The sequence below is a fragment of the Thunnus maccoyii genome, chromosome 6 (assembly GCF_910596095.1).
Source record: "Thunnus maccoyii chromosome 6, fThuMac1.1, whole genome shotgun sequence".
NCBI classification, from domain to species: domain Eukaryota; kingdom Metazoa; phylum Chordata; class Actinopteri; order Scombriformes; family Scombridae; genus Thunnus; species Thunnus maccoyii.
Genome location: NC_056538.1, coordinates 9757734 through 9778525, shown reverse-complemented (window position 1 = coordinate 9778525; position 20792 = coordinate 9757734). Strand labels below are relative to the sequence as shown.

The 20792-nt window shown below is 40.1% G+C and overlaps 2 protein-coding genes and 1 long non-coding RNA gene across 6 annotated transcripts; 2 read left to right on the top strand and 1 right to left on the bottom strand.

Annotated features, from left to right (window-relative positions):
- The first annotated feature begins 520 nt into the window (after positions 1-520).
- Positions 521-6479, top strand: dhx40 (DEAH (Asp-Glu-Ala-His) box polypeptide 40). The gene is made up of 17 exons (XM_042415281.1): positions 521-890; positions 1139-1284; positions 2153-2272; positions 2421-2657; positions 2738-2804; positions 2890-3021; positions 3120-3219; positions 3312-3398; positions 3542-3724; positions 3814-3894; positions 4017-4174; positions 4811-4925; positions 5048-5156; positions 5418-5512; positions 5644-5713; positions 5866-6094; positions 6274-6479. The coding sequence occupies exons 1-17, from the start codon at positions 719-721 to the stop codon at positions 6393-6395; spliced, it is 2223 nt and encodes a 740-aa protein (XP_042271215.1). The 5' UTR covers positions 521-718; the 3' UTR covers positions 6396-6479.
- Positions 6180-7672, bottom strand: LOC121899450. 2 transcript variants are annotated; one of them, XR_006096701.1, is made up of 3 exons: positions 7509-7672; positions 6472-6602; positions 6180-6353 (listed from the first exon to the last, which is right to left on the bottom strand). It is a non-coding gene; the product is annotated as an uncharacterized LOC121899450 (long non-coding RNA). The 2 variants fall into 2 exon arrangements; XR_006096703.1 differs by lacking the exon at positions 7509-7672 and adding an exon at positions 6696-6775.
- akt2 (v-akt murine thymoma viral oncogene homolog 2) lies at positions 6776-20591 on the top strand. Of its 3 annotated transcripts, XM_042415283.1 has the most exons (15): positions 6776-7276; positions 8960-9130; positions 9401-9532; positions 9627-9738; positions 11074-11227; positions 11475-11606; positions 11733-11798; positions 11905-11973; positions 12403-12525; positions 12758-12886; positions 13208-13422; positions 16824-16911; positions 17005-17107; positions 17214-17317; positions 19901-20591. In XM_042415283.1, the coding sequence occupies exons 2-14, from the start codon at positions 9085-9087 to the stop codon at positions 17291-17293; spliced, it is 1449 nt and encodes a 482-aa protein (XP_042271217.1). In that variant the 5' UTR covers positions 6776-7276; positions 8960-9084; the 3' UTR covers positions 17294-17317; positions 19901-20591. The 3 variants fall into 3 exon arrangements, with proteins under 3 accessions (XP_042271217.1, XP_042271216.1, XP_042271218.1); XM_042415282.1 differs by lacking the exon at positions 19901-20591 and having other exon boundaries at positions 17214-17385; XM_042415284.1 differs by lacking the exons at positions 6776-7276; positions 19901-20591 and adding an exon at positions 7296-7526 and having other exon boundaries at positions 17214-17385.
- Positions 20592-20792: the final 201 nt, after the last annotated feature.

Sequence of the window (20792 nt, the reverse complement as noted above, 5' to 3'; positions counted from 1 at the left end):
TGTATTCAACATAAATACTAGTGAACAGAGTCAGAGAAGTATCCTTCAAAATTTTGCATAGCATATACCCAAGTGTCTAAATATGTTGTGCTTTAGAAAGGGAAAATTTAACTGGCTATTGTTTATTTTAGATAGTTGTGCAAAATGTATAATATAATAATAGATAATAATACATAAAATAAAAATACAATAATATATAATAATACATATATGGATAAGTAAAACATTCATGGATGTATTTTGACTTAGCTGATCAATGGATAAATTTCACATGCATCAATATTTAGGGACTAAACTCTGAAAACTGTCAATATTCAGATTTAATGTAGTTAAATTCAACAAATCGACTTATGGCTTTCTATGTAATAAAATTGACTTTTTGTCTTCAATTTATTCGATTATTTAATATTGCAACATTTTTCTCTACATAAAGTTTGATTTCTTAAAAAAGGGCAGCAAACCTTCTACTGTGGTGGCGGAGCTTAGGTCACGTGCCACAACTCGACCAATAGAAACGCAGAATGGGTTAGTTTGCGGAAGTTATCGAGTGAGCGTGTCGTCTTCCAAACGAGAGGAGTAAAATAAAAAGAAACATCTATTCTGTGAAGCATAAAACAGTCTGTGGTCACAGACACTAACTACGCCGTGTTCTGCCCGATTAACGTTAGTATTTCTTCCGTCTGCTCCGCTCCTTATTCTGATATCTGCTGGGTCAGTTATGTCCAAATCAACGAGATGGGACTCAAAAGAAAACGAGTCGAAACATCTGCCGATCTATCAGCACAAAGCCAAACTGATCCAGGCTGTCAAAGACAGCACTTTCCTGGTTATCACCGGTGAGACTGGCAGCGGGAAAACCACACAACTTCCACAGTATCTGTATCAAGCAGGTAGGCTGTCATTATGATGTCTTACGCATGATAATATACTGTGAAAGTAACATTACTGCTTATTACAATGAAGTACACCAACTAATTAACTGTCTGGTAAGCTAAATTCTGCAACTAAAGAGATGACTGGACTATTTTTGTGTTGGTTAAACTAATACAGCAGCCCTGACGTGAATTTATGAGATGTAAACTGTGGGATGAAAATGTGAATCATTTTGGAGTGGTGACTGTTTACCTTTTGTGGGCAGGTTTATGTAAAGATGGCAAAATTGGCATCACCCAGCCCCGCCGGGTGGCTGCTATCACAGTGGCCCAGAGGGTGGCTCAGGAGATGCAGTGCACTCTGGGCAGAGAGGTTGGCTACCAAGTACGCTTTGATGACTGCACAACACAGGTGAGAGACAAAGACAGCTCAGCTAATGATTATTCTCGTAATTGATTAAAGGGTAGGGTCACAATTTTTCAATTCTGTCTCAAAACAACAGTCCATATAAACACTTAAAGAGGATTTGCTTGCTGTGATCATTCCTCCTGTTCATACTGGCTATTAAAAGATCCCCTTTAAATGTGCTTTCACTGGGGGGAGGTCCACAGTTATTTTGTTCAAAGATGCATTTAAAAGTTTATTTGAAGCTTATATGAGGCTTCAGCTGTCTGAGTTAGTCATATCAAGTGGATATCTGCCACACAGTCTTTTTAGCATCAAATTCCCTCTTTGTGTTTCCTCAGACAGTGTTTCCCTGTTGAGCTGTGGTGGAAGTATAGTAACAAAAAGAGGGACTTTGGCACTAAAAAGACTGTAATGTTGAAAGTATCAAACAAACCTGAATAATTGTGAACCTGTCCTTTAATCTGTTAGTTTTTTCTTAATTAATCATTAGTCATTTGGTCTACAAAATGTCTGAATATGGAGAAAAAGTGTCAATCACTGTTTCCCAAAGCCCAAGATACAACCTATAACGTCTTGTTTTGCCTTGACCAACAGTCCAAAACCCAAATATATTCCATTTACTTTCTTGGAAGAAGAAACCAGTTAATATTCTTATTTAAGACACAGGAACCAGAGAATTTTGACATTTTCCCTAAAAAAAAAAACAACAACAACAATGAATCGACCATCAAAATAGTCGGCAATTAATTTACTGGCGATTGACTAATCAATTAATTGACTAAACAATGCAGCTCTAAATATAAATGCAGAGAATACAATATCTTTCATGTAAATATTTGATAATATGAAGTTGTGATTGTGTTTGAGCCAGGACACAGTGGTGAAGTACATGACAGACGGCTGTTTGCTCAGAGAGATCCTGGCAGACCCTGGACTTTCTCAGTACAGTGTCGTAATCTTGGATGAAGTCCACGAACGAAGCCTCAACACAGTAAGTCAATATATTTTATTTGGCTCAATTTGATAAGTTCCGCACTATACTGTTGTATGCACAGTTTGTCATGTTACAAAATCAACAATAAGTGCTTTCTATTCATCCGTCAACACACACATTGAGCAACCGTTTGTATTTGTTGCAGGATATTCTCCTGGGTTTACTGAAGAAAGTCTTTTCCAACCCTGCTAAAGCCACCAAGGGCCGATCTTTCCCGCTGAAGGTGGTGGTGATGTCCGCCACCTTGGAAACCGACAAACTTTCAGCCTTTCTTGGCGACTGTCCCGTCTTCGCTATTCCTGGGAGGACATTTCCTGTCACCTGCACGTTTGGCTCAGCTGTAGGACCTAAAGACACAGAGAGCACTGGTTATGTGAAAGAGGTACTGAGTTTAAGTCTGGAGAAAGTTTTTTGTTCTTTATGGTTATAAAGCTTATAATGCTTCATTTTTTTGCTCCATAGGTTGTGAAAATAGCCTTTGATGTTCACACCGGTGAAATGGCTGGGGATATTCTTGTGTTTTTAACAGGTAAGACACAATTATGGAGCTCTGAGATGAGAGTATATGTTAAATCTGATGAATTCTGCCACATTAATTCCACCATGTTTGACAGGTCAGTCAGAGATTGAGCGAGCCTGCGACTTGCTGTATGAAAAAGCAGAATCTATAGACTACCGCTATGATGTGCAGGACCAGACGGTGGAGGGCCTTCTTATTTTACCTCTTTATGGATCCATGCCCACTGGTAAACACATACAGCAGCTGTTCACCTCTCTTAGTGCAAAGTACATCAAAAATTTAAATAAAGTCAGTGTGATGTCATCTTTTTTGGTCTCGTCATAGACCAGCAGAGGCAAATCTTTCAGCCTCCGCCTCCAGGAATAAGGAAGTGTGTGGTGGCCACTAACATTGCAGCAACATCTCTCACCATCAATGGAATAAAGTGAGTGTGCTGCTTTTATCAGATATGCAGCCATCAAAAAAAATGGTTGATGTGAAGTAAATGTTATTAAAATCTTACACTTTCTTTTCCAGGTATATCATAGACAGCGGGTTTGTGAAACAACTCAACCACAACTCACGGGTGGGCATGGATATTTTGGAGGTGGTGCCTATTTCAAAGTGAGTCTTGAGAAAAGTAACATGTCATTTTAAAATCTGAAAATAGCTTTGTTTAAGTCACTTCCGTGCTAACAACCACGCTATGAGAAAAGCTTGCCAACTGAGATTTGGATTGGATTTTTGGGGGGATTTTCCGTGATTAGGAGCGAGGCTCAGCAGAGAGCAGGCCGAGCTGGAAGAACCTCAGCCGGGAAATGTTTTCGGATCTACAATAAGGAATTCTGGGAAAAGTGCATGCCTGAATATACAGTTCCAGAGATCCAGAGGACGAGTCTGACCGCAGTGGTACTCACACTCAAGTGTCTGGGCGTTCATGATGTCATCAGGTACACTGTTACCCATCCTGTCTGTTTGTAATTCTGTGCTTTCTTATAGTTCATAATTCATTTATTATGAAGAGTTCATTTCTTTTAAGGTTCCCTTATCTGGACTGTCCAGAGGAGAGATTTATCCTAGAAGCACTAAAACAGCTTTATCAGTTCGACGCCATCGACAGGTGAGCGGTTGTACCTGTGAACTTGAATCAAGTTTTTGGTTTTTCCGAGCACAAAAGAAGTGGGTTTATGTAGTTCTTGCTGAAATTTCATGAGCTTCATCTGTCTGGTATTTGGGTTGTAGGAGAGGTCGAGTGACCCAGCTGGGGGAGCTGATGGTGGAGTTCCCTCTGCACCCAGGCCTCACCAGGGCCCTGCTCAAAGCCGCCTCACTCAGCTGCCAGGACCTGCTGCTCCCTGTGGCCGCCATGCTGTCTGTAGAGAACATCTTCATCCGGCCAGGTCAGCAATTTAGCTTTAAAGGTGCAATGTGTAGGATTTAGTGGAATCTAGTGGTGAGGTTAATATTTACAGTAAGAGAGAAGCTAAATGTGTCCCTGAAATTTAGAGTCCCTGAAATTTAGAGGGTATTCAGTTGCAACCAACTGAATACTGCTCATCTCACCCTCCCCTTCCAGGACAACCTAAGGTGGCCACAAAACTCGCGAAAAATGCGAAAGGCCCTCTGTAGAGCCAGTGTTTGGTTTGTCTGTTTCGGGCTACTGTAGAAACATGGTGGCGCAACATGGTGGGCTCCATGGAAGACCTGCTCTTTATGTGGATATAATGGGCTCATTCTAAGGTAACAAAAACACAATGATTCTTGTTTTCATGGGATTATACAGTAATTAAAACATACTTATCAATATTATATTCCATTCCTGCCAAGTCTGTTCAGCTAGATGCTACTAAATTCTACACACTGGACTTTAAAGCAGAACAAAAAGTATGTGCTATGAGGGAGGAAAAAAACGAACGAAGTTCTGTTTGATTTATTGATGTACTTATTTCATGTGTGAATAGAGTATGTATGTGTGTAGAATGAAGACATGATCTTGGAGTTCACACAGCTTTGACTGACCTCTCACTTCCCCACAGGCCACCCTGAGAAGCAGAAAGAGGCAGATAAGAAGCACAGAGCGCTGGCTGCCAAGAGCGGCGGCATGAACGACTTCGCCACACTTCTGAGCGTGTTCCAGTTGTGTAAATCCAGGTACTGTATTTAACTGAGTACTTCTGCAAGATGAATCTACATTATTTCTTTTTGTTTGTACAAAGAAATATCAGCGATGTCATGTGATGATATTATCAATGTTTTGCTCTTGCACTCTGCAGTGATAGACCCTCAGCGTGGTGTAAAGATAACTGGGTCCACTGGAGGGCGCTGAAGTCTGCCTTCAGTGTGGAGACTCAGCTGCGAGAGATCCTCATCCGCCTCCAGCAGGTACAGGAGTTTACCCGATTAATTTTCCTATCACTGCAGCACGTTGTGTGTCCAATACACCATATTACTGTAAACATAGCAACTATAATCTTGCTCCTCACGTTAATGATACAATAACTTTAATAATTATAATGAACCTTGTAGATTAGATCTCCATTCTGTAATTTATGTAAATGTAGCACTCAGTTCGTCAACATACTGCTGTGCTAATTGAGTGCGATTATTAATTTTTGTTCATTCATGCATCCTCGCTCCTTCCAGAAGAGAGATTTCCCTGTAGAAACATTTGATGGCAATAAGAGTGAACTCTTCAGACGATGCCTGTGCACAGGATACTTCACCAACGTCGCAAGAAGGTATCATCAAGATTGATTTGAAATTACCCATATTTAAGTCTCATTTGGAATTCCTTTAATATCTCTTTAGTAATGTGAGATTTATGCTTGTTTTGAATATTTTTTAGTTAATTTTTTTATATGCTATGCAGGTCTGTTGGAAAGGTATTTTGCACAATGGATGGCCATGGATCCATGGTTCACATTCATCCATCATCAGCGGTAAATGTATTTTTCAATTAATTTAAAAAGATCTCTAATAAAAGTCAGTTTTCATAGAAAACACATCACCTTTGGATACTGTGCATCCAAACTGGAGTTTCCATGCTTCCTCCCTGGTTTCTCCTTTGATCTGTATTCCTTGTTGCTCCCAGCTGTTTGACCAGGAGGCAGAGCTGAACTGGATCATCTTTCATGATGTGCTGGTGACCTCACGGATGTATGTCCGGACAGCGTGTCCTATTCGATATGAGTGGGTGAAGGACCTATTACCAAAACTCCATGAGGTGGACGTTTATGAACTGAGCAGTGTTGCAAGAGAAGAAGTGACAGATGAGGAGATGATAAAATGGGAGACAAGGGAGGCGGCCAAAAGACAACCAGGTTCTCAGAATTACTCATACTCATACTCAAGTATTCATTTGGAAACTGTAACCTTCTTAAGTCTTAAAGAATAAAATAGCAGGCCTTAGATAAAGTGTTTTACTGAAAGAAGTTAAAACATGCTTAGGCTCTGTCATGCTTAATAACAAACTGATAGATAACTTTGCTCTTTTTTTCAGAGGTTTCTACAGAGGACGTCTTGAAGAAGCTGGAGAAGCGAAACAATGAAGCCACAGTCAGTGATGCTCGCGCTCGCTATCTGCAACGAAAGCAACAAAGACAACAGAGTAAAGCTGTCTGACAGAACCACACCTTTGAGTACATACCACAAATGGACATTTTTGAAAATGACTTGTGAATAATAAACATTTTCTTACTTTCATAACATTGCTTCTCTCTTCATTCACTCCACTGTAGACACAATTACGGTATGTAATAGTTGGTTGCATGGGTCATCTAAAGAAATCCTTGGTGCTTTATTCCTTAACAGGAACAGGTTTGAAAGAAACTGTTGGTTTATAGAGGAGGAGGGAACACTGGTTAAGAAGGAAGATGCATTTTTAGCTATTTTTGCACTGCCTAACTCTAAATTAATCCGTACTCCAGCTCTGTGCAGTCGGGGTGAGGTTAAGGTTATAGTATAGTACTTGATGTACTTTCACACCGACTGTTCAGGTGCAGTGGACCCTCTATGGCCTCGTACGTCATTTCCTTTTTGTGTGCGTCTGAGGGGCTGCTGTACTGTCTGGCTGGGACGGAGGGCTTCCACGCGAAGCAGCTGGCGACTAACCATAACCATAAAGAAGCGCTTTTATATGTCTAGGATTTGACAGTTATTTGTTGTCGTATTCAGCATATTTATCAATCAAGTTGGAGCTCAGTTGACTTTATTCTCTCGCTGGTTCACACACGCTTCAGTGAACCACTGCAGTAGCAACAAACCGAGCACGCCGCTGCTGCCGCCGCCGTCGCCGCCTTTGCCGCTGCCGCTGCTGCCGCCGCTGTTGTTGTGAGAGGAGAAAACAAGCTCGGCGAGGAGTCCGCTAAAGCTGTGTGATCATTGACAGAGTTCAATACACACAAGCTTCAAGTGATAACTGGTGGGAGCTTTGTGCGGCGTACCTCTGAGCCTCTTCAAGGACCGATAGCTGGGGGATATTTTTTTTGTCGCTGAAGCCCGAGGTAAGAAAAGCCGGGGCAATGAGGAGAAGTAGCGCAAGTCGCTAACTGACGTGCTAACTAGCTGTTAGCTCGAAAGCTAGTTTGGCTATCTGCCTTGTTTGATCGTAATGCGGTCATGGTCAGTGTCCTCAGTGCTGTCTGACGCGCCAATTGGCCAAAACTGCTCATCAGCTATGGTTGAAGTGTCGTAGCAAGTTGTTCACAGTCAAACTGAGATAGAAAAGCTAACTACCTGTCTTGGACTTGGAAGGTATCGTTTGTTGACTTTGCTTCTGTTAGCTAGCCTAGCTTCCACACTGGAAGGATGAGGATGTGTTAACGTAATGTTCATGTTTACGTTTGTTGCCGCGTTGTGTGCCGTTTGTAATTTTTGAGACATGAATTAAAAACGGCACAATTTACCTGGGTAGCTATACTTGTAAAAAAAATTGCTATTTATTGTCTCTTTGTTGTTTCCTCAAGTGTGCTGCATGTAAACCGAGCTGTCTTAACGCTTCATTAGTTAGATGTTAGCTGCTGTTGATGTCCTGTTTTGTCCATTGAAGTTGTAACGTAGGTGCGGTGAAAAGTTGTAGTGCTTGGTCTGTATTGTCTCTTAAAGCAGCCACAGAAGTTAGTAGTTGTTGTGCAGCCGTAGATGCACCTCTCATGGCCATAAAAAAGTCTGAAGTCGAGGGAAGCCTTATCTTTTTTATCTTTGTAAACAAAGTAGTTCAAACAGTTTTTTGTGGCCTGGTGACTGTATGCACTGTAATATTCAACCCCATCACTTTCACTGAAATACTGTGAAATTCTGGTAAACCTATTATCTAACATAAGCTGCTGATTCAGGGCTGACCCTGATCACCAAGGCCTCTCCACAAACATTCAGCATGAGCTGTGGTACAGTAGGCTATTACATTTGACTATACAGAGCATTGCAGCCATTTTGCTAATTGTTAGACCAGTAACATGTTTCATATTTGATTTCTATATGGCATCACCAGAGTTACAAGATCTACCATATTTATATCATGACACTGAAACACCGGCAGATGTCAGGGAGTGTTGTCTGGAGTTTTAATATCTGTTTCCCATTCTGGCTGTCACTGTAGTAAGAGTCAGATGGTCAGATATGAGGTGGTGAGCAGATGTGCAGATTTCAGCAGTTTTCTTTGTTGTGGAGTTGTGTTTCAAGGCAACACAGTGAAGATGAGGAATGTATTCCAGCGCACTGCGGTGGTGACAACTCGATAGGCTTCAGTAGCATTTCACAGAAAGTTTCCTTTGTTATGAGAAATCAGTTTCACTTTGTGTCTTCACCTCCACCTCCCTGGCTGTAGTTTAACTTCCTTTAGAGCCCATGCCCTTTCACATTGACTTTTCTAAAGGCAAAAAGGCAAGTGTCTGTGCAATAAAACAGTATTACCTTAGGCTATGTTTTTGTTTTAAGCGAGTGAAGTCATGCAGCAGTTTTGCTCACAGCCCTACATGTCAGTCAGTGGAAGTTTTTATTTCCTCATGTATTCACTTGACATTCTGTATTTTTTTGTGATGTTTGTCTGAATGAATGTTGATGTTCTCATGATCACTTGGTGAAGCTACACCAGCCTGCCATGAGCGTTGTTCTCACATTTTATTGACAACATGAGAGTCATTGTGTATCCTGCATCAACAGTATTTTTCTCTGTTCTCTTCCTCTAGGCATTACATGATACATGTATTTTATCTGAGCCACTGTCAGGCACTTGACCAGTAGAAGCGGTTTGCACGATTTCCACCAGCTTGTCTGCAGCCCCCTCCCAACCCAGACAGTCTTCTGCCCCAGCATGAATGAAGTCAGTGTTGTGAGAGAAGGATGGCTCCACAAGAGAGGTAAGGGGCCCCTTGTGTTCACAGTCCATCATCTGAGTCTACATTAAAGTAATAGTCCATCTCAAAATCTCTTTTTAAATTATTTAATACGCACCCATGTAGGCTTGTAAGGTGGCTGATAAAATTAGTAGTTTACTCTAGTTTAGTCATTTACGGTGGTAACAATACTGTGATGCATAGTAGTGTATTTAGTAATATTAAAGCCAAAACGCATCGATGTTTACTCAAACATTCACCCTCAGCTTGCTCATGAATCTTCTGTTTTTCCAGGTGAATACATTAAAACATGGAGGCCTCGTTACTTCATCTTAAAGAGCGATGGCTCCTTTATCGGCTACAAAGAGAAACCCGAGGTGTCCAGTGATCACAGCCTCCCACCACTCAACAACTTCTCTGTCGCAGGTTAGTTCTCCATTTCAGCCGACAAACGCAGAGATGGTTTTGGTGTTCATGCTTTCAGCTCCTCAGTCTTAGCTGATGTGCCTCTGCTTTGTAGAATGCCAGCTGATGAAGACAGAACGCCCCAGGCCCAACACATTCGTCATCCGTTGCCTGCAGTGGACCTCGGTTATCGAGCGCACCTTCCACGTGGACAGCAATGAGGAGAGGTAAAAGACGTTTATTCTTAGGGTTTCATTTTCTCTCTATGAGGTTGAAGCAGCTTTTTGTGAAAATGTGAGAGCACAGCCTGTAGCGGGCTTTTAAATTACCTAGGCCAGTACTTCTTCTGTCCACATCATTGCTTTCAGGATATTTCTGAAAAGTTGTTTATTGACACTGAAACACTAAAACAATAAGAAAACCGCTAAACGTCTTCTTCCTGCTCAGAGTTTCAGTATAGCAAAACATAACATTTAGTTGTTCTCGTTTACATACTTTTCTTTTTGTTTTGTCAGACAACTGAACAAGTTTAAAATGGGGAATTGATGTCAATCAAAATCAGGTATCACGTGATCCACAGTTTAAGGAACCTTAAACATAAATGCAGGTTAAAGAGCGAATATCTTTTATCATGATCAGTTATTTGGCATTTAAAGTAAGTGGGAAAAAAACTAAAAGTTGTTCTCTTAACGTTACTGCCACACAGTACTGACCATGTCTAGCTGTTTCTTTTGTAAAAAAAAGGAACACACAGTTAGACTGTTTTCAAATGTATCCACTGTGGAAAGCATTTTTGGACATTAAAAACACTGGCTTAACAGAAGGCCAAAATGAAAAAGACAAAATGGGTTTTCAGATTTAGCGAGCTTAGTATGGACATAGTCCTAGACCCTTAGCCTTGAGTCGCCACTGTAGATTAAAATGGATTTGACAGTGTTTATAATGTCGACGGCGGAAATGTGCTTGCAATTTTGTTCAACCGTTAATGATATCGAAATAATGCCAACGAAAATTATATTTTGAAAGAAGTACGTCTTACTGTGTCTAGAGTTTTTGTTTTTTTTAAGTAAGGGAAGTAAAACACAAGGAAAAACATGCTCACAAATGAATCACAGAGAGTCTAAATGGGCCATTTTTCATTACAGGCAGTGAAATCCATTTTACTTTGTAAGAGAAGGAAAGACCATCATGTTCAAAATAGAATTCAGTGCCAGATTAGACCTGATTATTCACCCCTAACCCAAGCAATCGTCATTGGGGTTTGTTTACATCGGCTCTGCCAAGTACCAAATCCCAGCAGCCCCAAGATAAATAGTACACAGATTATCCTCTACCTTCTAAACTTAGCTTACTCGACTCCTTTTTTTCCTTTAAGATGGCACAACTTTTTTGCCATCTGTCTGAATATAAGAAATTCATTAAAATATGTTATTGCTAACAACGATTTATATTTTAAGGCAAAACTCGTGCCATTTCATATTCTTAGAGAATCTATTAAGAGTAATTTAGACATGACAGTGGCTAGATTTGATAAGGTTAATGTGTGCTTTCTACTGGGTCAGGGAGGAATGGATGCGATCGATCCAGGCTGTGGCGAATAGCCTGAAGAGTCAGCAGCAGGATGAGGAGCCCATGGAGATCAAATTTGGCTCACCAAGTGACAGCAGCGGCACAGAGGAGATGGAGATTGCTGTGTCCAAATCCCGCACAAAAGTGGTCAGTATTTGCACAAGCAGTGTCTGGCAGCTGAGTGTTTGCTGTGTTTGTCAAGCTAAGCTCATCTTTATTGAGCAAGTTGTTCAAACTTTAAGCCTCTTTCTCAAAGCTTTTTCGGTGAAACAACCTTAAAGTGAACAGAGGACAACATATTATTTAACCGTTTATTTTCTATTTTGTCTTGTGGTGATTATGCCTAACATAGAGCTTTTCTGTCATGGTGTATCTTTGGCTATTATCCCTACAGACCATGAGTGATTTTGACTACCTGAAGCTGCTGGGCAAAGGGACATTTGGTAAAGTGATCCTAGTGAAGGAGAAGGCCACAGGGATGTACTACGCCATGAAAATCCTCCGCAAAGAAGTCATCATTGCTAAAGTTAGTGCTAATCACATTCAAATATATTTGAAATTGTTTTGGCGCAGCATTACTATCTATTCACTATGTGATATTACTCTCACTGCATGTATTGAACGTGTGTGTTCATGTGTGTGTTCCTTTTAGGATGAGGTGGCGCACACAGTTACAGAGAGCAGAGTTCTCCAAAATACGCGGCATCCCTTTCTAACGGTCAGTCACCAGTGCCCGCACCATTGCCTCATTTGGAGCTTACCAATATTAAGGTGTCATTTAATCAGTACATGCAGTGACGCGTTTTTTTTCTCTTCCTACACAGACACTAAAATATGCATTTCAAACACACGACCGGCTATGCTTTGTGATGGAGTATGCAAATGGAGGAGAAGTAAGTTGTTTTTTTTTCTCTTTTTTTTTCATCTGACCTACATTCATGTCTGTTGTGTCGATGACATTCTGAAAGATGGCTCATTGTAGTAAAATGCTGCAGCACTTTGTATAGATTTAAGGTTTGAAATCCAACCTGATCAGATTGAGTGGTGGCTGAATGAAAATCAAATCATTCTTGGACTTAATTGTTACACTCATACATTGTAGAAATTGGGTTTGGTTACTACATGTACCGTGCAGGTAGTTAATCCAATATTCAGATTAAAAAGCTATTTTCTAAATGCTTGTAGAGGTGCACCCAGAAATGTTTAAATGCACACATTGAAAAATTACCATCAAAGATGAGATGACAGATTTTTATGAGATAAAATATCACACAGAGGAATTACTCTTTCATTCCTGTGTCTACTTTTTTATTCTTTTGCAGCTCTTCTTTCATTTATCCCGGGACCGAGTGTTCACAGAAGATAGGGCGCGGTTCTATGGTGCAGAAATAGTGTCGGCACTGGAGTACCTACACTCACGCAATGTAGTTTACAGGGATTTAAAGGTAAGGTGTCCTCTTACTCTGTCAGTATTAATTTAAGAGATAATTTTGTGCAATGACATTGCTGATGATTGCATTATAAAAATGTTACAAATAATAAAAAAAAGATCCCTCTTATGTCAGTTCTTGGAGAGCTGCTTCTTGATAAAGAACATTTCTTACTCAACACTTTGACTACTCTCTTAGGGTCATGTAGTCATGGTTGCTCATCAAGTGATTCTCTTTCTCTGTCCAGCTGGAGAACCTCATGTTAGACAAAGACGGTCACATAAAGATAACAGACTTTGGGCTGTGTAAAGAGGGGATCACAGACGGTGCCACCATGAAAACCTTCTGTGGGACTCCAGAGTACCTGGCACCTGAGGTAACTCCACAATGGCTGTGGACTCTGACATCAATGTTTTGTGACCAGAATTATGATCATTGATTGCTACAGGGCTAGATACTAACTACTTTAATGTTAACTTGTGTGGGATGTCTGGTAGGAAAGCTTTGGAACAATTGTCAACACTGTTGTTGGACAGTGTTGGTGAAAACCAGTAGAGCTGATTGCCATATTGATGTTGATTTTTATCTGTAAATTTCACTGTGAAATTTGTGACTGGTCACAGGATGGACCAGTCACAGGATGGACACGTCAGTTGTTTTATTTCTCACACAACTCTTCCCATCTCTACCCTGCCAGGTGCTAGAAGACAATGACTACGGAAGAGCGGTTGACTGGTGGGGCCTGGGCGTGGTCATGTACGAGATGATGTGTGGACGGTTGCCCTTCTACAACCAGGACCACGAGCGTCTCTTTGAGCTCATCCTCATGGAGGAGATCCGCTTCCCTAAGAACCTGGCTCCTGAGGCCAAGGCCCTGCTGGCTGGCCTGCTCAAAAAGGATCCCAAACAAAGGTATGTCTGTGTTAAGGAATAATTTAGAGCTAACTAGTGAATAAGTAACAAGACTAAGAGTTTACAGCCATGCTAGCGGCTCTTTGAGGCTCCAAACACAGCGGTTCTATGAGCTTAATACTTACATGCTCACAGTGACAGTGCTAACATGCTGATGTTTAGCATGTATAAGGTTTACCATTTTCACCATCTTAGTTTAACATCTTATCATGACAACATCTGCTAGTTTGAAACACTAAGTACAGCTGAGAGATGATGTTAGTAGCAATGCACAGATTGCAATTTTCTTGGCCAATTCCGATTTCCGTTTTTTTTGGCTGAAGCGGCCACAGACCAGCCCCATAACTGCGGTTGTCCGTGACTGACTGACTGACTGACTGACTGAGTGAGTGATGGAGTTACACCATTGGTCGGTCGGCTTTGTTGGGAGTTTCCACATTGGCTATTGCTCTTTAAAAATGAATCAGCGCAAGAAGAGCAGCAGTGCGATGCAGTAACTGTGTTTCCTGCTCTGCGCTCCGACGCTCTCAGCTGCAGTGTTAAATGCAGTAAAGTTGGCTAAACTCCTGTTTAAACAGACGCGTACCGGTGTCTTCTACCGTCTCCTACTCTACCGACCAGTATGATTGACTCTTCGGCTGGCAGCGCTGTCAGCAGCTGGCAGGAGAGACGCTCCGCAGTGCGTTTGGATTTTATAACTGAACTAATACCAAGCTTTCACATCACAAACATTGAACAACAGCATTAAAACACAAATCTTGCAGGTAAAACATGTGACTCATGTAGCTGTTATATCAGGTTAGTGTGGGGCCTCTGCTGTGGTGCACTTGATTTGACTGTAACTGAAGTAACTGGGTGGAGATAAGCCTCCTGAACTTGCACCCAAAGTGCTGACAAAACTTTCATTTACAATTTCCACCGCAGCCTCCATTATCATCAACCGGGAAAGAGGCAGAAAAAAGATGCATGGAGGCATAAAGGAGAGCACATAGTTTAAGCACCCCAAGTAACGATCACTCTGACAAAACACTCAATGCAAAGTGAAAAACAAGAGAAATCCTCAGAGTGAAACAGATGAAAGAGCAGCGGGAGTTAACAGATAATTAGAAAAGTTATAATTAGAATTAAAGATTAAAATAAGTTCTCTTTCAAATCAGACATCCCAAGATATGAGTTGAAAGTATCGTTCTTGCAACTGCATTTATACCCTTTTTTGTTTTTACTCAAACGTAGCTTAGCCATGTCATGTGATATGTTACTTCAGTACACTTTACCTGCAAATATTACTGAGACCACTACAGAAAATTGCAGATGAACATTTAATATATACCATACATGGTCCAGCCATACACTAGGTTTTGATGTAGTCTTGTTAAAAGTTTGACCTGCTGATTCCGATTTTGCCAGAATTCAATTTTCTTCCTTTTTAAGAACTATATATACAAACATTTTTATAACTTTTCTTTAATAGAAAATTCAATTGTATGTTCATAAAACATTGTTCTTATAAAACATGAACACAGTATTTGGTTTTACATGATGAACTTTCAAGTTCATTGAAGTCAACTCAAAGTAAAATACTGATAAAATATTTGTCAGTGGTGCAGATAAACCCTGGTGGGTACATAAAAGTCTTATTTCCATGCAGATTGAAACACACAGCAGGATTCATATCAGTTTGTCAGATAATGATGATCGATCAGTGCATCTCTATTTGGTCATAACGTTTTGACCTCATGGTGCTAGAGGAGAAGTCCTAAGATCACCAAAGACAGCAGGCCTTGTCCTCTGGGAACTGTTAATAATAATAATAATAATAATAATAATAATAATAATAATAATAATAATAATAATAATAATAATAATAATAATAATAATAATTTCATGACAATCATCCATCCTATAGCCTGCTCCAGACTGGTGGACCGTCTGAACAACAGACAGGCCGACCGACATTGCCATCCCCAGAGCCATGCCACTAGCATGGCTTATAAAAAATTGAGATAGCAGAATAATTGGGGTAAAAATGAGCACACGATAATCTAACAGTAGTTTCCATTATAGTATTGTATCATTGTTTTGCAAGACTGTAAATAAGTTAGAGTAAAGATATTTGTCACAAATATATCTTTAAAATGAAAGCATATGTTTTTTTATTAGTATTAACTGACATATTGCTCAAGTTTGTTTCTTTAAACACTCAGTAGGCACCAAATTACTGCAGCAATACATAACATTAATTACTGTATCATGTAGCCTTTCAAAATAAGAATTAATTGCAGTGGTACTGTTTGTGATATTCTTATTAGAACCCAGCCTATATATTTGAGACTGATATCTTTATTTGAGATTTTTGAAAATATTTTCATAATATCAGCCAATATTCATTTTTTTAACACATAGCATAATTGCTTTTGATAGGGATCCCTTAAATTTAGTAAAAATAAAATGGTCACATTTGGTCACAAATAACAGTTGTGACTGAGATACAGTTGAAAATGAAACTATGTAATGGAAGCACTTTCTGAAGTACATTTTTGGCATTTCTGCCCTGCTACTTCTTGTTAGATATAGACGGACATACACACTTCTACTGTATCTGTCATGAGCTAAAATCTTCTGATAATATCAGCCATGCCAATTTATCAGTCAGGCTTCACTTGTCGTATTAAATAATCTCCAACTGATATTTTTAAATTAAGAAGCTTTGCACTGAAAGATGTTTTTATGGCACGCACAGCAACAACCAAAAACCGAACTAATCTAGAAAAACATCTCAAGCTGTTTGTTTGTTAAAATCTATTAATATCAAGGTAAACAACACACTATTCATTAAAGATAAAAGAAATGATTCCCGTTTATGTTCTGTTTCACTGTGCAAACATATCCATTCAACTCAATGTGTGGCTCCGTTAGATGCAGCAGCACAGCTTGAGAAAAACATCGTCTTCCTGGGATTTTGCACCTCGTCTGTAGTGCTTGATTAGTTTTCTGAAACCTTCCTTCTCATCTTCCACAGCGCTCGGGGGCACCATGTCTTCAGCAAACCACGTTATTTAAGCCCTAGCTCCTTTTTTGATTAGTTTTGGTATAGGGTAATGGCCGTAGACAAGGACATAATTGATTGTTGTTTTGGTCGATCCCCAGTGTTTCAGGTAACAGTCGAAGAAGTGCTAATATTAGCACATTGAGCACTGCCTGCAGGCTTACCAACACATGCACCTATAAGTAGTAAGGAAATGAAGAATAAATTTGTCCAGAAATTGGTCAAAACAAGACATAAGAGAACAACACAGCATAAGTGCTTGCACATTTCTAATGATAGTGTTTACACTATTATCTGTATAAAAAAAAAAAAGGTGGCTGAGTGGGTGGTGACAGTGTTGTTGTTTTTTCCACAGGCTCGGAGGAGGACCAGACGATGCCAAAGACGTAATGAGCCACAAGTTCTTCACCTCCATCAACTGGCAGGATGTCATTGAAAAGAAGGTGAGGTACCGGGAGGAGAAAAATAATGATTTGACATTTCAAACAAGATGTTCTGAATATTAAAATGACTGGTTTCCTTCATCTCCTCCTCAGCTCGTTCCACCCTTCAAGCCCCAGGTAACATCAGAGACGGACACGCGTTACTTCGATGATGAGTTCACAGCACAAACCATTACAATAACTCCTCCAGACAAGTGTAAGTAGATCTGCTTCTGTGCATCTTTCATTTGTGTTTAACAACTAGATTTATGTGGTAATAAGCATTTTCTCTCTCTCTCTCTCTCTCTTTTTGGATATTACAGATGACAGTTTAGATGCAGAGGATTCAGATCAGCGTACGCACTTCCCTCAGTTCTCATACTCTGCCAGCGTACGGGAATGATCGCTCAGACTTTTGAACAAGCAGGCAGGCTAATACACAATCCCAATCCCACATACACACTTGCACTGCTGGGGGGGGGGTGGGGGGGGAGGGGGAATTTCGAATGACACAAACAAAAACTGGCACAAGACACATTTTCATTTGGTCTTTAACTCACTCTCACACACACACAGACACGCACACACATACTGGCAAATCGGATAAGCCATGGATCATAGAGTATGAAACGAACACACAGGCCACGAATGACTGACCTCAGCAGGTTTGTGTGGACAGACTGGCAGCTTTGTCTCTGAACGTCCTCTCAGGGTTCGCTTCAGGCTTCCCTGCAGGACCTCTGCTGCACTACACTGGGCACCACATCAAAGCCTTGACACTTTGAAACCAGGTTATGCCAGCAAGTACCACCTCTTTACCAGCTGTACCCATGCTACACACACACTTGCATACAAAACCCACCCATGCATAGACTGCATATATATACAAACGTACTTGATAGAATTTTAAGAAGTATAATCAAAATTAGGAAAATGGAAAAGATCTGGGTGGGGGGGGGGGGACAAAATTTTATTTCATCGATTGTTACGGTTTTAAATGTAAAGCCATATTTCTGCATTTTTTTTTGTGATTTTTTTTTTTTTTTTTTTTTTTTTTTTCATTTTCATTTTTTTAACAAGTGCTCTTTCTGGAACTTGCTGTTACAAATCAAGTGTGGGACCGTTCCTACAGTAGGGGGGAAATGGGAAAGAGGGGGAAGGGGAGGAGGGTTGCCATTTCTGTGTTTGCACTGCACGTGTGTGTATGCGAATGGACGAGTGGATGTTTGAATGTATGCGAGTGTGCATATGAGCGCAAGAGAATGTATGAACAACTGTTTTTGATTCTCAACCATCCATTTGTGTCTGTTTTTATGCATGTTTTTAAGAACTCTGAACTATTGCTGGAATATCGACAAGAGAGGACACTACACGGCACACTCAATGGCCTTCTTTAAAGGGAACAAGCATGTAATTTATGGTGAGCTGTGACCAGCTTGGCGCTAAATTGACTCAGTCAGGATTAGAAACTGGGATGTCTTGCATGGCTTACCTTTTGCTTTAAAAGCTGCATTAATTTAACTCAAAATGATGCAGCAGTCCATGTCGCTGTGTCCTGCATCAACACATACACAGTAAAATATTTCTGACTGACCGACCAACAGAGTTTTTTTCATTAAGGCCAGTTGCTCAGCGTGTTTAAAAGACAGTAAGAATGGAAGGAAGGAGGAGAATAGAGACTAGACACTTGACCACAGCCTTTTCTCCAGCCCATCTACAGAGACCAATGTAGACGAACACAGCCATTCGCTGTCCTCGGTCCAGTAATTGTCACTCCCTAGCTGAAGAGTTAGGCACCAATCTTTTGTTCATTTTTCTATTTGTAATATCATTGTAAGTTTTTAAAATATTTTTAAAATAAGCTTTTGAATGTTCCCGTATTTTAAGAAAAAAAAAAAGAGAGAGAGTTCAATCATTGTTATAATGAGGCCAAATACTGACTGACTTGGTGGACGTTTAACACTTCAAATGATTCCACGTTTGATGTTTAGAGTTGTTGGTTTGTGCTTTCTTTGATGCTGTTTCTAAGCACTTAAATCTACGTTAGTTGTATGTCTGCAGGTTTACAATCCAACTGAACGCCACATGAGCTGGTTGACCAACCTTCAACCTGCAGAAAGGGGGAACTAATCAATACCAGCTGATGTATTGTTTAGTTGAAATAAAAACCTGCATACTTTGAGTCCGACGCTCAAGACAGCATATTTAGAAGTGCTCCTATTGACGCAGGCATATTATATTCCACATTTGCTGGAAGAGATGTTGGTTGCTCTTTGAGCTTCACTAAAGGAACATCAAGACCTTTTTTGTTTGTCATTGTTTTGTTTTTGTTTGATTTTTTTTTTTTTTTTCCTCTCTTTGTCCATCTATTTCTCAAAATTTGGAAGACACATTGTCTTGTTAACTATACATTATATAAAATATATATATTAAAAGTTTTTAAACTGCTTTCTTTTTGATTAAGTTCTTCTTCTAAGGGGGTTTCCAATAGAGGATTGCTTATTTAGCTTAGATTGTATTTATCAGTAATTTGGTTTGAATAGGCAGTTAATTTCTGGTTGGATCTCTTACTTTCTGAAGGCAACTGATTCACTGTTTATAATTAGCATAATTTAAGCATACATACATACAGTTTGATTCTTTTTAAAACGAGAAAAAAATGGTCCCTAAACCTAAGCAATTACATCAACAAAGTTGTCTACATTTTTACACTGTTCTTTCAAAAATTGATGCTACTTTTCAGACAATAACTAAACACAGTAATGGTTTAAAAGGTTCAGCAAAAATCATCAGTTAGCATTCTCTGGAGATACCCCTCATGTCACATATTAATTTGCTTATATTTAAGTTTGTGTGAGTGGAAGAGCGCCAGAGGCTGACTGTGAGATATTTGTGAGTGAAAGTAGTGATAAAGACACAGAAAAGCAGCAGGTTTTGATTCTCATCGTTGGGCAGCAGGCGGCTCCAGTTCCTGCGGATGATAATGTGATCAAATGGCTTTGATTTACAGTTCACAACTCCAGCACCTCTTCTCACTGGCTCAGGCACAGCCATCATACTTCTAGCCTAGCGTCCTGCTTTGGAAACAGCAGGGCCGGATATCAGAACCACTGCACTGATGGACTCCACTGTGGATTTGCCTTCATTGCTATCATGGCCATAAGGGGGTGCTGCTGAACTTTTTTAATATTGGTTGTGAAGCCATACACTGAACCTCGCTGCTGGCCACGCTTTAAGCAATGCTTCACAGCTAAACATGCAAGTTAGTAGCTCTGACCTCTCCTGTAGGCATACACGGGCACAAGAAGTGCCTCTTCACTATTGTGTAAATACCAAAAAAAAAAAAAAAAAAAAAAAAAAGCTTGATGGAGAATGCAGCATTCGTAGAAGGGGAGGCCTGCAGCTTTGTAGTATTTGATTTGCAGCTTTACTATGGTTACCTTGCTTCTCTGTATATTTGAATGTGATCAACAGTCACGAATGTCACACCTGATGTTGGTGTAACAAGATTTTTTTTCTTTTTTTGCTTGTTGCTGTTAGTTGAGGCTCAGAGGGCAATGAAAAAAGCAATCTTAAAGGGGAGGGCGATGTCCTGGTAGACAGTTTCAGCCCCCCTTTGCAAGACTTTACAATGTAACGGGTGATACCTGCTACAATATGGTAGCTTATAACATTTGCAACTATAATGTGCCAGTAAACATTTTTACTGAAAAAAGCTGTGTGTGTGTTTTTTATTAAATTTTACAGCGTACCTTGTTCACCTGTACAGTCTTATGCAAACCACTGCACCAGCTCTGCAGTTTTTGTCAAGCTTACAATGTAGTATTGTTCAGTGTATAGTGACCAGGGCCGTAGCTATCATTTAGGAGGTCATGTTATCGATGCTGTTAGAATTTTAACCA

Excerpts from the sequence above, each read along its gene's own strand:
- dhx40 (XM_042415281.1), top strand. The coding sequence starts at position 719 with ATGTCCAAATCAACGAGATGGGACTCAAAAGAAAACGAGTCGAAACAT. Across the intron at positions 3,895-4,016 it reads CAGTTCGACGCCATCGACAG|GAGAGGTCGAGTGACCCAGC; the intron begins GTGAGCGGTTGT and ends TTTGGGTTGTAG. Across the intron at positions 5,714-5,865 it reads ACATTCATCCATCATCAGCG|CTGTTTGACCAGGAGGCAGA; the intron begins GTAAATGTATTT and ends TGTTGCTCCCAG.
- akt2 (XM_042415283.1), top strand. The coding sequence starts at position 9,085 with ATGAATGAAGTCAGTGTTGTGAGAGAAGGATGGCTCCACAAGAGAG. Across the intron at positions 9,739-11,073 it reads GTGGACAGCAATGAGGAGAG|GGAGGAATGGATGCGATCGA; the intron begins GTAAAAGACGTT and ends CTACTGGGTCAG. Across the intron at positions 12,887-13,207 it reads CAGAGTACCTGGCACCTGAG|GTGCTAGAAGACAATGACTA; the intron begins GTAACTCCACAA and ends CTACCCTGCCAG.